The following is a 17396-nucleotide window of genomic DNA, read 5'->3' on the forward strand; positions in this document are numbered from 1 at the left end:
CCCCTCTCTCTCTCTCTCTCTCCTCCTCCCCCCCCTCTCTCTTCTCTCTCTCTCTTCCCCCCCCCCCCCACGAACGGCTGCAGAATTCTCCCTGGCTGAAGCACTTTCACACAGGTAGGAAGATGGTTTATTTAATCTTTTCTTGGCTTATAAATGTTTATTCAGGTTGGATTTATTTGTATAATATTTGTAGAAGTATAAATAAGGATTTATTGTCGAATTTAATGAGTTCCCTTCCCTCCTCCCCCCCCCACACCTCGTTCTGGACGCCTAATTTGTAACCTGCGCCTGATTTTTTAATGTGTAGAACAGGTTTTTTCAGTTCTACAAAAATCTTCACTGGCTCCATTCTACTTTAGTTTGGAGTACATTTTTACTGTGGAAACTTTCAAATCAGGCGTCAGTGGCTGGACACGCCCCCTTTTGAAAAAAAAATTCTGTTCTAAACTAGAACTGTTCTACCTGACTAGAACTGCAGAAAAAAAATGTGGAGAATTGCGATTTCTAAAATAGTCCATTCTCCACCAGTTGCTCCTAAAAAATCAGGCGCGAATCATGTGGAAACTTGGGCCCTATGTGTCATTGTGTGCACGTGTTCGTACCAGGGTTTCTCATCCTTGACTAATGTGTTTTGTAAAGTCCTGCAGCCCAGTCCTTGGTGAGTAGCTCTGACGTCCAAATCACTACACGGCTGACATCATAATAAACTAGCAGATTGTGTTTTTATGCCACAGCTGAGCCGGAATGTTAACTCTGTGGGGATCTGTGCACCTTTACCTGAAGGTCTTTAGAATTCTAATATTCGCTTTGAATTAAATGGCTTGGTTAATGTTGAGACCGTTGAACCAAAACAGCAACTCGTCTACCTTCCCTGTATTTTAAAGTAACGTTAAATGAATCCGCTGTTTATCCAATACTAAGAATTAAGGAAACAAATCTTTGGGGAGAAAACTGTGCAGGCGAGATGCAGCCACTGGGAGGTGCACAGAGCCTGCCTGTTTCTCACTTGCTTTCTCACCATTTCCATAGTTGTTTGGGTCAAACTTGTACAAGGCAGGACATCTGCGGCGGCCTCCCCATTTCTCCTCCAATTGGGACAGGGGGTTTAATCTGAATTGTGGAACTCGCAGCAGTGAATTTTTGTTTGGCTTGCGATGAGGTGAGGCCATGTGCCTGTGTGTGTCGCCACATCTTGTGGACCAGTCAAAAAGGTAGTCTCGTTAGTTGGGATCGGCATTCGCTCAACAGTGACAAGTGCATACGGGTCAGTCATTCCAAGGTCTTGCCTATCTGACTGAGGAGCTGTCCTTCTGCAAGGTCCATAACCGCTAATCTCTCTCAAACCATGGTCCCTTCTCGTGGTTTTTAAAGTGACCCGGGCAAATAAAAACTGGAAGTTTTGAATTGATTTATTTCAATAGAAATTCTAACAAAAGGGCAGCACTTTCATCAGCCAGCTTTATGCAAGGTTTTCACTTGCAATTTTACATCGATGCAACCTGTGCAGTGCAGTTTGTGTGAAGTCATCTGAAGTGTGCATGAGGTGTGAAACTGAGTCTTGTTCCCACTGCAGTATAACAGCAGGCCTGTGCAAAGCTCTGCTTTTAACAAATTCTCTGCCTGCCTGTTGATTCAACTGGAGTTGAGTTTCAAACTTGTTTTGATGTTGGACGAAAGCCAGCAGGTCAGCTAACATCAAAAAATCTAATCTGCTTTCAGACATTGATGAATGGAACTCTGAGCGAGTGCATGCTTGCAAGCTACAGCCTCCCTCGGAAGAGAGAAACACAAGAATCCCCCGTGTAACTCTGGGTTTCCAGCCCTCCATTGCACTGTACAGGATTTGAGTAGCACGGTTATATAACTGGCCCCCATTTGTCCTGTTTGACAGGTGCGGTACACTCTATACATGCTGTCCCATGCCATGCAACCATGGCAACAGGCCCTTTGATGATTAAGAAAAACCCTAAGATGTTCTATAAATATATTAAGAGTGAGAGGGTAACTAAAGAAAGAGTAGGGCCTATTAGAGACCCTGATGGTAATCTTTGTGTGGAGGTGGAAGATGTTGGGAGGATTCTTAATGAATACTTTGCATCTGTTTTCACAAAGAAAGGGGGCAATGCAGATACTGCTAACGAGGAGGAGTGTAATATTCTAGATGGAATAAATATAGTGAGAGAGGAAGTATTAAGGTGTTTAGCAGCTTTGAAAGTAGATAAGTCCCCAGGCCTGGATGAAATGCATCCCAGGCTGTTGAGCGAAGTAAAAGAGAAAATAGCAGAGATCTTGACCATCATTTTCCAGTCCTCTTTGGATCTGGGCATGGTGCTGTAGGATTGGAGGATGCTAATGTAGTATCCTTGTTTAAGAAGGGAGAAAAGGATAGGCCGAGTAATTACAGGCCTGTCAGCCTAACCTCAGTGGTGGGAAAATTATTGGAAAAAATCCTGAAAGACGGGATAAATCTGCATTTGGAAAGGCGAGGATTGATTGAGGAACAGTCAGCACGGATTTGTTAAGGGACGATCGTGTCTTACTAACCCGATTGAATTTTTTGAGGAGGTAACCAAGAGGGTCGATGAGGGTAGTGCGTACAATGTAGTATATATGGACTTTAGCAAAACTTTTGATAAGGTCCCACATGGTAGACTGGTTATGAAGTCTAAAACCCATGGGATCCAGGGCAAAGTGTCAAGTTGGATCCAGAATTGGATTGGCAGTAGGAAGCAAAGGGTGATGATTGATGGATGTTTTTGTGACTGGAAGGATGTTTCCAGTGGAGTTCCACAGGGCTCAGTACTGGGACCCTTGCTTTTTGTGGTATATATCAACGATTTAGATTTGAATATAGGGAGTATGATTAAGAAGTTTGCAGACGACACTAAAATTGGCTGTGTGGTTGGTAATGAAGAGGAAAGTCATGGGCTGCAGGAGGATTTCAATCTACTGGTCAGGTGGGCAGAGCAGTAGCAAATGGAATTTAATTCATACGTGTGAGGTGATGCACTTTGAGAGGGCTAATAAGGAAAGGGTATACACATTAAGCAGTAGGCCACTTAATAATGTAGATGAACAAAGGAACCTTGGAGTGATTGTCCACAGATCCCTGAAAGTAGCAGGCCAGGTGGTGAAGAAGGCATACGGAATGCTTGCCTTTATTGGTCAAGGCATAGAATATAAGAGCAGGGAGGTTATGCTTAAATTGTATGATACTTTGGTTAGGCCACAGCTGGAGTATTGCGTGCAGTTCTGGTCGCCGTATTATAGGAAGGACATGATTGCACTAGAGAGGGTGCAAAGGAGATTTACTATGATGCTGTCTGGAATGAAGGATCTTGGTTATGAGGACAGATTGGATAGGCTGAGTTTGTTCTCATTGGAACAAAGGAGGTTGAGAGGAGACCTCACTGAGGTGTACAAAATAGAGGGGTCTGGACATAGTAAGGGTCTATTTCCATTGGTGGAGGGGGCATAGTTTTACGGTGGTAGGTGGAAGGATTTGAGCGTGTGTAAAGCAGCTTCTTTACACACAGTTGTGGTGATCTGGAACTTGCTGCCTGGAAGAGTGGTGGATGCAGAAACCCTCACCGCTTTTAAGAGATGGTTGGATGGGCACTTAAAGTGCAGTAACCTGCAGGGTTACGGATCGAGAGCTGGTAATTGGGATTAGACTGGATGACCTTTTGTTGGACAGAGCAGATATAATTGTAATTACTGCAGGGAATAGAATATAACCAAGGTGATCGCCTGGACTAGTTTTGATCGCCTGGATGGGTCTGAGAGGAATTTTCCCAGATTTTTTTCTCCGTTAATTGACCTAGGTTTTTATCTGTTTTTTGTCTCCCAGGAGATCACATGGCTCCGGTTGGGGTGGAGTGTAGAATGTTTTAGTGTCATGGTGTCGCAGTTGTGGTGAGGCGGATTGGTTGGGCTGGGTGCTCTTTGCCTTTCCGTCATTGTTCATAGGTTTATATGCAACCTTTTAGGGCTGCTGATCAAGGGCTGTATGGTGCTTTGTCAGCCGGCACGGACACGATGGGCCGGAATGGCCGCCTTCTGCGCTATAAATTTCTATGTTTCTATGTTTGTGCATGCGTGGTGCGATTTACCTTCCAGTCAATGGCGATCTCTCATGAGAAGAATGCAAGGTCAAAGAAAAGGGTTGAGAGGAGAACTGAAACTGATGAGAGGAAAGGAAGCCAATAATCACTTTAGCAAAACTAGTTCTTATTCTTGAAGTCACTACTCCAGATATTGCCCTTGATCTGTCTGCTGTAAACACACTCGGGAGAGGAGCAAGATGGCTTATCAGTAATGTAATGCAACAGATCTTCTGATGCAAATGCTTACTGAAATTCACCAGAAAATAACTATTCCAGCAAGCACGTCTTGATCAAATCACCAAGAAACTTTCACACAATTTCCAGTGCCTTTTGCGATAACTGAGTTTAGTCTGAACAGCTTTGTTTTTAGCCTTTCCAGCACACACAATGGGCCGAATGGCTTCCTTCTGTGCTGTGTAATTCTGTGATTTCATGCTGTCGAGAGTTTTGCTGTCCAACCACATGTGCTGCAAGGTTGTGCTGTTAATTTATGCAGGTTGTAAATGTTTTCTTGTGTCACGCAACCAACATTTTTTTTTGGAATAATCGGGGAACTTTCAATTAGGGGACTGCGATGATTTACGTAACCTGGCTGCATGCACATACTGTGGTGTTGTAAACATGTAATATGTAAATTGTGGGTTTTGTTCTGCAGCTCTATTGTTGAGTGAGATCATTGTCTATGAGTTGTATTCAATTACCACTTGAATGCAAGTGGACTGTTAAGTGCTGTTTTGCTAATGTCGAAGTAGAAAGGGAAGGGCAACTTCTGAAATGTGGATTTCTGAATTATTGCAGCCCGATACAGATGGGTCGTCTTCGTTTTGTGAAGGGCCACCCTTAGAGGGCAGCGTGGCCTGTCCATTCGGGCTTTGTTGCTGCAGTTTTATTCCATATATATTTTTCCCTATCTATACCATATACTGAATACCCAAGCCTGTGTAATGATCCATAAAATGGGTCCCATTTACTAACACAAGGCCAAATGGCGAGAACAATGATTGATACTGACACACGTACAATAACACCACAGCAGGGGTGTGCACAAATTAATTGTCCTCTGCAGCTGCAGCTACACTGGTCGACTTGTAGAGTCTACTTGTGTGCTTCTGCCCGTGCAACTGAATAGCAGTCTGTTTTGTGTGGTGTGGGGTGGAGGGATATGTAGGTTAAGTCCTCCCAGACCCATTATTTATTTTATTACTGCCACTATAAGCAGTGCAGGACTTGCGTGTCCCTTGCGTTTTTCTAACTAATTGTTTGGCTCTCGGGTGCCACAGCGACCTCTCCCACTTGATGTCTCCAGTCACATTTTGAAATCCAGCCCTTTCCACCCTACCCCCCCCTCCACCCCTTCTCTGGAGAGTTATGACACACAACCTGTCATCTGTCGACCATAACCAGTGAAAGGGAGAATCCCTCATTCACAGCTCACAAAGTAGGAGCCAGTTGGTTTTGTTTTACTTGTTTGTAATGAATTGTTAACCAGGCCCAGGGCCTATACAAAAAAGGCTTCAAAGAAACAGCTGGTAGAGGAGGCAGTTAAAGCTGAACAATGCATCTGTCAGACCGTACCTTTTGGGCACTAAGTGTGCATAAAACTTTCAGCACTTAGCCGTTCTCATTTTAGAAACCAGGAGTTGGATGGCTTTAATTTTTTTCTAAAAACATTGATTTTGAATTTGTGTTTATATCCAGTTCCTGTATAACCTTTACCATCACGTGCATCAAAATGAGGGATTAATTCAGATAAATAAAACTTTTCTGCACTGTAAAAGTATAGCCTCTGGTATATTGTCATATGTTGTGGCCCGGGTATAAATGGTAAATAGAGTAGTGGACAGTCACCTCAGTGACTCATTGAATACCTCTCAGCGCAAATGAGGTTATATAAGTACAAGGGATGGTTTCCATTTCTTGCAGATGAAAATGTATTGCATTTATGCCTTTAAAGGTTGAACAATTTATTACTATTTATGTGGGTGGTCATCTCCTCAGAGTCAGAATGATTCACGCTGTGCCAGGGGTTATAATATCTGCAGTGACGTGGAGCTTGGCCCTGGGTCAGACATACACCACATCATTCAGAACAAGTTCCATTGAAGTTAAATTCTATTCACGTGCACTCTACCCATGTGCCGTAGCTTTCCTCAGTTTTGTGCGTGGCTGTTAGATGGAAAGCCCGTGTCCATCATACACCTCCCTGAGCTGAGCAAGAAGCTGTAATATTCTTGGAACATTTTTAATGGCCAATTTAGACTGAGTAGCTCATTGTATTTTGCTCTCTCCCACTATGACAATGAGCATTTCAAAACCAGTCTTTCAAATGTTTTTAATGCAAAAGGACAGATTGAAATGCTGTCCACATGTCGGAACAGGAGCAGGCCATTCAGCCCCTCGAGCCTGTACATGATTCAGTATTTGCTTTTGCTGTAGAAAGTGTGACTTGTGTTTGGGACACACGAGCTTTACTTTTTTTTTCATGCTGCTGTCATTCGTCCGCAATTGCCATGATGTAACATCTGGCTCTGTCGAGGCATTGGGGAAGAAAGAAGCCATTGTCTTCAGCTCCCACTCCAAACTCTGTACTCTTGCCACCGACTCCATCTTCCTCCCGGCCACTGTCTTGGGCTGAGCCAAACTGTTTGTGACCTCTGTCCTTTTTGACCCCAACCAGTGCTTCTTGTGACCCCCTTATCTTCTCCTCCATCACAAAGCCTGCCTACTTTACTCCTGTAACCTCACCGGCCTCTGTCCATCTGCCTCTGAAGCTCTCGTCCGTGTCTCGTCACCTCCAGACTTGATTTTTCCAATGCTCTGCTGGCTGGCCGCCTATCCACCAACCTCTAAACTTCAGATCATCCAGAACTGTGCTGCCCTTATCCAAAAGTCTGGCTGGCTCTTCACCGCCTCTGGTTCTTGGTGCCTCAAATGTAAAATTCTTCTGTGTTGAAATCTCATCTCGTCTCCTCCCTATCTCTAGTCTCCGCTAATCCCTGCAACCCCCTTCCTGAACTTTCGATCCCTCTGATTCCAGCTTCTTCACTCCACCATTGGCAACTATTCCTTCAGCTGCCGAGGCCCCATACTCTGGAATTATCTCTCTGCCCCTCCACCTCACTCTCCTCATCCTTAAGACCCTTCTCAAAAGCCATGTCTTTGACCAAGCTTTGGGTTTCCTCCCTACAACCTCCCAATACCTATTGCTTTGGCTCAGTGTCCATTTTGTTGTCTTACAGGGGTACTTTTCGATGTTGAAGGCAGTATATTTCAAGTTGTGGTGGTACCAAGAAACACACTGGCTTTAATAATCTATGCAGGTGTTTTAAAGTCAAAATTCATATGGACATAGTTTAGTCAGTGTGAGAACGGCTCCTATAAAAGGGTGAATGTTACATATTGATGGAATTTTAACAACGGACAACACAAGTGATCGGGTGAGACATCAGCAGCAGCAAAGTTCCAAAGCTTACTGCATGTACGATTTGTTGTTCAGAGTATTGCAGTTCTGCACAAGTCGCAGGGTAGTGAAAATGTTGTTTTTCTGACCAAGAATAAATCAGTCCCTGTGCAAAGTGCAACTGATGTCCAGGTGCTCAATCCTCCATCGCATTAAGTGATTTTTCAAGGCTGAGTTTGAGCATGTGATTAGTTGATTCCTGTTCTTTGGCTATGTAATATTATGACCATTCCAGCAAATTTGTGATTCAATCACCCCCCCCCCCCCCCCCCACCCCAGAAATGAATAGAAAATAGTAAAGGTAAGAGAAATCCATCTGTTTACCTCTGTTTGCTTGTAAATTTTAATCCGAGTGGCAGCCAGGTGGATGTTGGATCTGATTACAGCTGATGGGAGGGGGAAAAAAGCAAGAAAAATCCTTAACGCGCCTATAAATGAACAGTTTTGTGACTACGACTAGTTTCCAAAAATAAATAAAAAGGGATGAGGCCATCATAAAGTACAAAAAAATATTCATACACAGCAAATGTCTGAGGGCCAGTTTAAGGGTTTGACCTTGAGGCCAAAAGTGATGCAGAGGCTGAGAGAAATTGAGGTGAATTAAAACTTATTTAAAACGATGGGGAAAGATGCCGGTTTCAGCTGAGTTTGGAGATGTGATTGTACTGAAGAAATATTAACAGGAGAAATATTAATAGGAGAAAAGAAATGGCAAACAGGTGTGTGATGGTGAATTCCAACTTAAAATTACAATAAACGTTCGATGTGACCAGGTCAAATGCAGATGATTCTTCATGCATCCAACACAACCCCATTTACTACTTGATGAACTCTTTGCTTTGGGTCTTTAGCATTGAGATTGTATCCTGATTGGATAGCTCATCAGTGGCACAAGGTGGTGTAAAACCTTTTTGATTCATTAGCTAACTTATGTTTTTTGAAGAAAAAAGACTGCAAACCTGGTAAAGAACTTCATATTTGAGTTTAATCTAAATATTTAATGCCATCCATTTCCGAAACAATCTGTAGACTTGTGACCATATTTAACTCTTGATTTGCTTTCTTTTTGCTTTTAGGTGCTCCAAGTGAGGATCCGACGTTCCCTAAAGTGGCATGGCCTACTCCAGATCGCTGTCCCACATGTCATGAAGAGATCAAAGGCCTCCATACCTGGAAGGAGAAGGAAGTTCTGACATTTTTGAAGTCTCATTACAGTGTGGATAACATTTCCTACAAATATAGTGAACATGCATCGCAAGCCAACAAAGCAGCGAATACAGCTCTAGAAAGTAATGGAAACCAGGGTAAAGAACAAGTGCCACCTCAGCTGGAAAATGGCCACAAGGAGCAAAAAGCCAATCTCCAGAAACTAGCTCCAAACTCACGACACAGTGCTTTGACCAACCCTGAAAAGGGGGATCTGGCTGACCTGAAAAGAATTTCATTTGATCAGGAATCGACCAACCTGAAAGAGCTTAAACAATCCGTTTCGTTTTTTGGCATCGGATTTTCCAATGTGGACATGAGCCTTTGTGTCGTGTTGTATGCAGCCTCCTGTTTTTTCCTAATGATAATGTATTTCTACTTCCAAATGAGGTCCAAAAGGTGGAAAACCAGACATGTCCGCCCTTGCGTTTAAGACAATTTTCAACTGTGCTGCAGAAGGAAAATGGCTCCATGTATTCTGCAGCATAGGTAGTCTCCTGGTGAGGATATTGGCCGGCCTTTTGTTTTCTCCAGATCACACCTTCACCATATTTTTTTTGTCTTTCGGTCTGGATGATGGTGTACAGTGTAAGTTTAGTTCTAATGTCTAACTCAATTGTGAATCTGTTTTGCAGCAATTCCACCTCCTTTGGGCAATAAGAAAAATGAGCAATGGGCTTGGATTGCTTAGCTGCCTTTTACAAGGAATTTTCAATCATGCCCCACCAGCTGAGTTTTCCCCTTTTCTCCACTGCACTCCTGCTGATTCTTGCTGTGGTACGATTCCATGGGGCCAGCACCCACTGGTACCTCACCCAAGCACCTATTCTTTGCACGTAATGTCTTGACAATAAGTATTGGCTTATTCAACTATGGTGGGTTGGGTGGTGTGGGGACAGGATGGTACTGAACCTAGCCGAATCCTGTCGGACCAATTGATAGTTGGGTCCCTAAATTTTTCCTCCCACCCTTCTTTCTTAACCTCCCGCCCCAACCTCCCCTCTTATCATAGAATGGTTACAGCACGGAAGAAGGCCATTCCGTCTGTCGAGCCCATGCCGGCTCTCTGCAGGAGCACCTCAGCTTAGTTCCCCCCCCCCCCACTGCCCTTTCCCCGTAACCCTGCTAATTTTTTTCTTTACGGTACTTATCCCGTTCCATTTTGAAAGCCATGATTGAGTCTGCCTCCACCACCCTTTCGGGCAGTAGGTTCCAGATCCTAACCATTGGCCACGTTAAGTTTTTTCTTATGTCGTGTTTGGTGCTTTTGCCAATCATCCCCTCCTCTTTGAGGTCAACAAAGTTTTTTAAAAAAAAAAGATGGGGACTGAATTTGGAACTTTGCTGGTGCATGCGAGTTGGGAATGGGAGGTGGACATCTAGCTCATCCTTCTGGTGCTCCAACTCCAATTATAGCATGCCCCTGCATACTGAATGCTCCTAGTGTGCTTGCCTCTGCTACCCTGCCTGACCGATGATTTCAAAGATTCTTCATTCTTGAGTCGAGCAATCCTTCCTAATATCTGTTTCAGATTTATATTTCACTCATTTAAATGTGTCTTCTACATTTCTAGCCCTAATTTGAAGTGATATCTAGGTTTACCTTACTTGTGCAATGTATTATAATAATAGACCACAGTGAGGTTCCCACCCACCCTTGGTGTCAACACAATCTTTTTAAAAAGTCATTTTATTTATTCATAGCCTGATGGCAATGCTGAGCAGAACCACCTCTATTTTCTGCGTCTAATGTCCTAACCCTGTACCTTCGAGACTGTGAGCTTCAGCTTCTCTACTCTTCCTCCGTAGCTCATCCCCTTTACACCAAGCATTAACCTCCTTGCTCTCTCTGCACCATCTTGTGTACATGTTCTTTGTGATCGGACAAGGATTGAACACAGTTGTTTTAAGTCTGATCTGACCAGTTCATTGCATTCTGGTTATATATAATCGCCGCTTTTTCAATAGCTCCACCTGCTGAATCAAGCACATTCATTGTATGCTTATGCACTTTTATTTTACACGTGACAATGCCACACCAGCCAGGACCGTTCAACTTTCTAGTTCTTCACCAGCCTCGGAGTCACTGGAACTGTTTGCTTATATTTTTGGAAGATATATTTTTTTCAATGCTAAAATAATGTTGCTCCAGAAAAAAAAACTAGCCTGAAATAGAAGTGATAGATTATTTTGACAAATAGTTGTGGCCATATCCCTAATGGAGCCTGTACTAGCCAAAGCCGTGCACATCTGCCTGTGAAAAAGATTTGATGCATCACTGCAGTGGCAATTCCATCGTTTTTGTATGCATTTTGTATCACAAAGGTGCTGAACAGGGTCGGAAATTGTCTGCCTGTCTATTGCCTGCAAGGAATTGAGGGGTCTGTGTCCGATCAGGATTTGCCTGGCGCTACAGCTAATTACTTTTAAGCGCACGGAAATATTTCTGGTGACATCAGATACTCTCCTGTCGCTGCTCAACTGGCTGGCCCGAGTCCACTGACCAAGAGTTATCCATTCTGGCAATGTGCCCTTTTACCCAGGTTTGAAATGGCCTTTGTTTAATAGTGTTAAGTTCCATATTTTCCAGGCTGTCTTACTAAATGAGGTTGCCCACTGACTGTTCAAACAGAGCCGCCTTTTTTTTTAAATGTCCTTCGATTTGTTACAAATGTAGTTGCCTAATCTTGAGAGGCCATAAGGGTAAGGGTGTGTCTAATGTTACACTAGTGCAATAGTTTAATAGGGAGATTACTGTTGGCGTTGAGGCACATTTCCCCAGGGTATTTGTGGGACAGGAGGAGGGGCTCACTCTGAAATCTGACTTGTGCCATAGTCTGACATACAACTGCCTGAAATGTGTTCAAATACTTCAGCAAAGGGACCTTGTTTTTTTTGTAGTTTTTCTATTTTTTCATTTTTACAATGAAATGGGCAAATTGTGATGCTTGCAGCATGGGTTGAGACCTAATGCCAGCAAGTCTACAGACTCTTTCAGGCAGAGAATGTTCCCATTGAATTTTAATGTGTGTGTGTGTGTGTGTATATGTGTTAAATATTTGTCCAACTTTGTGGAGGAAGGGACCAATTACCTCGCATTTCCTTCCCCTCTCCATCCTTTTTAAAGCCAAACGATGCTCAAAAAAATAATTTGAAGGATCTGATGGCTGTTCAGTAGAATTACCTGCAGTATTATCCGGTAAAGTATCATTCCAAACCTGCCTGAACCTTCTCCAGTGGTCCTGTTGGGCCACTGGAAGAAGTTTCCATTCAGTATTTGTCCTGTTCCATTGTTACAGACGGAATACCATTTGTTAAGTCAGAAAACTGCTTTCACTCTGAAAATGTTTCTGATGCCTGATTTAATTAATTTATTTTTTCGTAGCTGCCTTGTCCAGTTTACTGAAGCTATTGTACTCTGCCATAAAAATGTCAGTCAGTGCTGTGTATTTTCATTAGGAGAAATTGTAGGCAATCTTTTGTACTGAGAAATTGAAGGAAACTTCATCCTATTTGAAATAAATTACTCTGCAATGAACTCTTAAGTCTTTGTATTCATACAGATTAGCTCTTAACTCAGTTTTTTTTTAAAGCTGTGATGCACTTGTGAAATTCTTCACTCCAGTTCTTAACATGCAAGTGGACCTTGGGCATTTTGAGTGAAATGATTGGCTCCCAGATATCTGCCCCACAAAATGAGCAATGGGAGAAGTTTGAGGTGCGTTATTACTATAGGTAAAGGGTTGCGAGCAGTACGTGGTCTGAGGAATGTAGGACTTTAGACCTGAGTCGTACTCGCTTTATCTCACTCTGGCCAGAGAAGACCCAGCTTTGCACATGAATTCTTACACACATACACATAGCTGCACTCACCAGGCACCTGAATACTGGGCAAATCTTCCTGGCAAAGAGCCAACAAGGCAGTCGGATAACATTTAAAATAAAAAAACAAAATAAAAGTTAAACTGCAGCTCGAATGGTGTGAGCTGCCTCCTTAAGGTAGTTTCAAACCATTTGTTTAAATTCAATGATAAATGGCTTGTACTAAAAAAGAACTTGCATATATATAGCACCTTTCACAATCTCAGAACGTCCCAAAGCACTTTACAGCCTCAAAGTACTTTTGAAAGACTTGGATTTATATAGCGCCTTTCACAACCGCCGGACGCCTCAGCACTTTACAGCCAATGAAATACTTTTGGAGTGTAGTCACTGTTGAAATGTAGGAAATGCTGTTCAGCTTAGAAAAATTAATTTGAGCAATTTTGGCCTAGTTTGTTGGGAGTGTTGGTCCACAACACAAAATTTACACCATGTGATCAGTCCTCCCCAGAGGTTGAGAGAATTGTTGCTGTTGGAAGTGGGATAGATTCAGCCTGGCACAGTGATGATGATGCAGTAAAGGGAGCTTTACTGTTCTAGTGGGCAAAGCTTGATAACACTGGGAGATCAAAATATGAGAACATGTTCACTCTGCAGCGCTGGCATTCTTCACAGTGAGCACAAAGTTTGCCCAAAAGAGAATGAACAGTGGCACAAAATGAGAAAAGTTAGTAAAATTATTTAAAACTAGTTGATCTCCTTTGGCTTTACACAAGTGTTGTCCAAATCAACTGTAGTCTTTAGAGAATGGGCTCAGGCTCGATGGGCCGAATAGCTGCCTTCGGTGCTGTGACTATTCTATGAATGTCCCTACTAAGAGTGGCACATGCTAAAACAAAGCCGTGGGGTGGAGGGGGGGACACGATGTAGGGAACCACCTAGTTGAAGGGCTCTTGCCAGGATATGTGAAGAAAGCTGGGGATTTTTATGTTAGAAAAGCATAGACTTCAAGGAAATTTGATTGAGGTCTTTAAAATAATGAAAGGCTTAGACTTGGTCCAAGTGAATAGGTTGTTTGAGCTTTTATAAGTTTAGGGAGGACCAGGGGACATTAGTGTAAGTTAGTCAAGCATGGAACTAGGTAAGATGCTCGGAGGTGCTTTTTGCAGAGTTGTTGTTGACCACTGGCACAAATTGCTGGTCTGTGCATTGAGTGCATACCTGCTGCAAGCATGGGGTGTTCCTTGGAGTGGCCAATATAATTAAAGGAGAGCTTATCACTCACTATGCTGTCCTGGAGCTTGTTTGATAGCATTCAGGTGTTGAAGAGGAATGTCCAAAAGTTTTTTTTCCTAAATTGAGTTGAGGCTTTTTCATTTGTTTTGCCTTTACCAGGAGTGTGTTTGGTGGGGGGGCGGGGGGGATGGTGTAATACAAAAGTTAGACCATCAGGCTCGGACAGAATCAATGGACCAGCTGGTCTTTACGTGTCCTCCTCTTTTCATATAGTTTGTATGTAGCTGTCAATAAAACACAGTTGAGATAATTAGCTTCAACATTCGACTAGTGTCTTTTTAAAAATGTGAATGATCACTAAATGAAGAAAGATCCTTTCTCACTCTATCCATCTCTACTTAATATACTTTCTGAAGTTTGTACAGCTCAAAACAAAATCTTCAAAGGTACATAATTAATTCTCTTTTTAAAAGCACAATATAAATTTGAATTTAAAATGTATCCTTGTTTTTCTGAAACTAGTTGAGTTATTGAGCAGAAAATGCTAAATTCTAAAGCAAACTAGTCCACCAGTATCGATGACTGTTTCTAATGTATCCTGTGAAATTAGGTCCACTGCACATGCTCAGAGACTCTAATCCAAATTTAGCTCTCAACTCTGGCAAAAATATCAAGTCTTTAGGAAGAAGTGGAGTCTATCAAGTGAATTTCTTAATGAGTACAGTAAAAGATAAAGACACCATTTAATGCATACATTTTCTCAAGTTATTGTGAAATATGTATTATGCTCCCTTCTCACTGTCCAGGACCCCAAACACTCCTTCCAGGTGAAAGTGATTTACTTGTACTACTTTCAATTTAGTATACTGTATTTGCTGCTCACGATGTGGTGGTCTCTACATTGGGGAGAACAAATGCAGATTGGCTGACCACTTTGCAGAACACCTTCGTTCAGTCCGTAAGCGTGACCCCCGAGCTTCCGGTCACCTGTCACTTTAATTCTCCGTTCCACTCCCACTCTGACCTCTCCGTCCTCTGCCTCCTATACTGTTTCAGTGAAGACAACGCAAGCTCGAGGAACAGCACCGCCTCTTTCGTTTAGGCACTTTACAGCCTTCTGGACTCAGCATCGAGTTTAACAATTTCGGACCATAATCTCTGCCCATATTTTGTTCCCTTTCCTCCCTTTTTACAAAATCCTTTAGTCTGGAAATTGTGTTGGGGAAATTGATGGGATTGAAGGCCGATAAATCACCTGGGCCTGATAGTCTGCATCCCAGAGTACTTAAGGAAGTGACCCTAGAAATAGTGGATGCATTGGTGATCATTTTCCAACAGCCTATCGACTCTGGATCAGTTCCTATGGACTGGAGGGTAGCTAATGTAACACCACTTTTTAAAGGAGTGAGAGAAAATGGGGAATTGTAGCCTGACATCAATAGTGGGGAAAATGTTGGAATCAATTATTAAAGATGAAATAACAGCGCATTTGGAAAACAGTGGCAGGACTGGTCCAAGTCAGCATGGATTTATGAAATGGAAATCATGCTTGACAAATCTTGTGTTTTTTGAGGATGTAACTAGTAGAGTGGACAAGGGAGAGCCAGTGGATGTGGTGTATTTGGACTTTCAAAAGGCTTTTGACAAGGTCACACACAAGAGATTGGTGTGCAAAATTAAAGCACATGGTATTGGGGGTAATGTATTGATGTGGATAGAGAACTTGTTGGCAGACAGAAGGCAGAGAGTCAGGATAAACGGATCCTTTTCAGAATGGCAGGCAATGACTAATGGGGTGCCGCAGGGCTCAGTGCTGGGACCCCAGTTATTTACAATATACATCAATGATTTAGATGAAGGAATTGAGTGTAATATCTCCAGGTTTGCAGATTACATCAAGCTGGGTGGTGGTGTGAGCTGTGAGGAGGACGCTAAAAGGCTGCAGGGTGACTTAACAGGTTAGGTGAGTGGGTAAATGCATGGCAGATGCAGTATAATGTGGATAAATGTGAGGTTATCCACTTTGGTGGCAAAAACATGAAGGCAGAATATCTGAATGGCGGCAGATTAGGAAAAGGGGAGGTGCAACGAAACCTGGGTGTCATGGTACATCAGTTATTGAAGGTTGGCATGCAGGTGCAGCAGGTGGTGAAGAAGGCAAATGGCATGTTGGCCTTCATAGCGAGGGGATTTGAGTATAGGAGCAGGGAGGTCTTACTGCAGTTGTGTGGGGCCTTGGTGATGCCTCACCTCGAATATTGTGTCCAGTTTTGGTCATCTAATCTGAGGAAGGACGTTCTTGCTATTGAGGGAGTGCAGCGACGGTTCAGCAGACTGATTCCTGGGATGGCTGGACTGACATATGAGGAGAGACTGGATCGACTGGGCCTGTATTCGCTGGAGTTTAGAAGGATGAGAGGGCATCTCATAGAAACATATAAAATTCTGATGGGACTGGACAGGTTAGACGCAGGAAGAATGTTCCTGATGTTGGGGAAGTCCAGAACCAGGGGACATAGTCTAAGGATAAGGGGTAAGCCATTTAGGACCGAGATGAGGAGAAACTTCTTCACTCAGAGTTGTTAACCTGTGGAATTCCCTACCGCAGAGAGTTGTTGATGCCAGTTCATTGGATATATTCAAGGGGGAGTTAGATATGGCCCTATGGCTAAAGCGATCAAGGGGTATGGAGAGAAAGCAGGAATGGGGTACTGAGGTGAATGATCAGCCATGATCTTATTGAATGGTGGTGCAGGCTCGAATGGCCTACTCCTGCACCTATTTTCTATATAAACCACCCCTCCCCCTTTTTATTTATTTTTTGTTTCCCATGGCAGCTGGTAATTATTCCAGCATTCACCCCCTATCTAGACTCATATTTTGTTTCCTAACTTGTGCCATTACCATCTCAATTTGGCCCATCATCCCTTTTGTGTCTCAAATCTCCTGCCTTCCACCCTATCACAGACCTTCCCTTTTGTTCTTTCCTCCCCTCCCCTCTTTCAGTGCCCCTTGCACTTCCTTGAGAATCTGTTACATTTTGAACTTATGCCAGTTCAAATGAAGGGTCATTGACCTGAAACGTTAACTCTGTTTCTCTCCACAGATGCTGCCTGGCCTGCTGTGATTTCCAGCTTTTTCTGGGGGGTTTTCAGATTCCAGCATCCGCAGTATTTTGTTTTTGTATTTATGTATTACATTTGTTTTGTTTAAACCCTTATTTTGGGCATTAGAAATTTCTATTACTGCGAGAGAAAATGGCAATGAAAACCTTTTTCAGATAGACATTTTGAGTGATTAATGGAAAGCTAGTGGTCAGACAATGCAATCAGACTGTTGATTTTGCATAGGAAAATCTCATTATAAATGTGGATACAAGGGATTTATAATGGGAAGAAGTTAATACATAAAGCATAACAAAAACATGAGAATATTGAGTCCAGTTGTGCAGACCGGAAGTATAACAGCAACTTGTGTTTATACAGTGAAGTGGTTATCTACACAAACATTTTTGTGTGCATGCACAGAAGGACAATCAGGGCTTTAGGTGTTGCAAATTAACACCA

General features: G+C 42.8%; 1 protein-coding gene across 1 annotated transcript in view; it reads left to right on the top strand.

Annotated features, from left to right (window-relative positions):
* The window catches only part of qsox2 (quiescin Q6 sulfhydryl oxidase 2), an 86387-nt gene extending 74070 nt beyond the window's left edge, over nt 1–12317 (top strand). Inside the window, exon 12 of the mRNA XM_070863745.1 lies at nt 8643–12317. Within this exon, the coding sequence (XP_070719846.1) occupies nt 8643–9205 (563 nt within the window). The 3' untranslated portion in view covers nt 9206–12317. The remainder of the gene's footprint in view (nt 1–8642) is intronic.
* Nucleotides 12318–17396: the final 5079 nt, after the last annotated feature.

Source organism: Pristiophorus japonicus, chromosome 20 (genome assembly GCF_044704955.1).
Source record: "Pristiophorus japonicus isolate sPriJap1 chromosome 20, sPriJap1.hap1, whole genome shotgun sequence".
Classification (NCBI taxonomy): Eukaryota; Metazoa; Chordata; class Chondrichthyes; family Pristiophoridae; genus Pristiophorus; species Pristiophorus japonicus.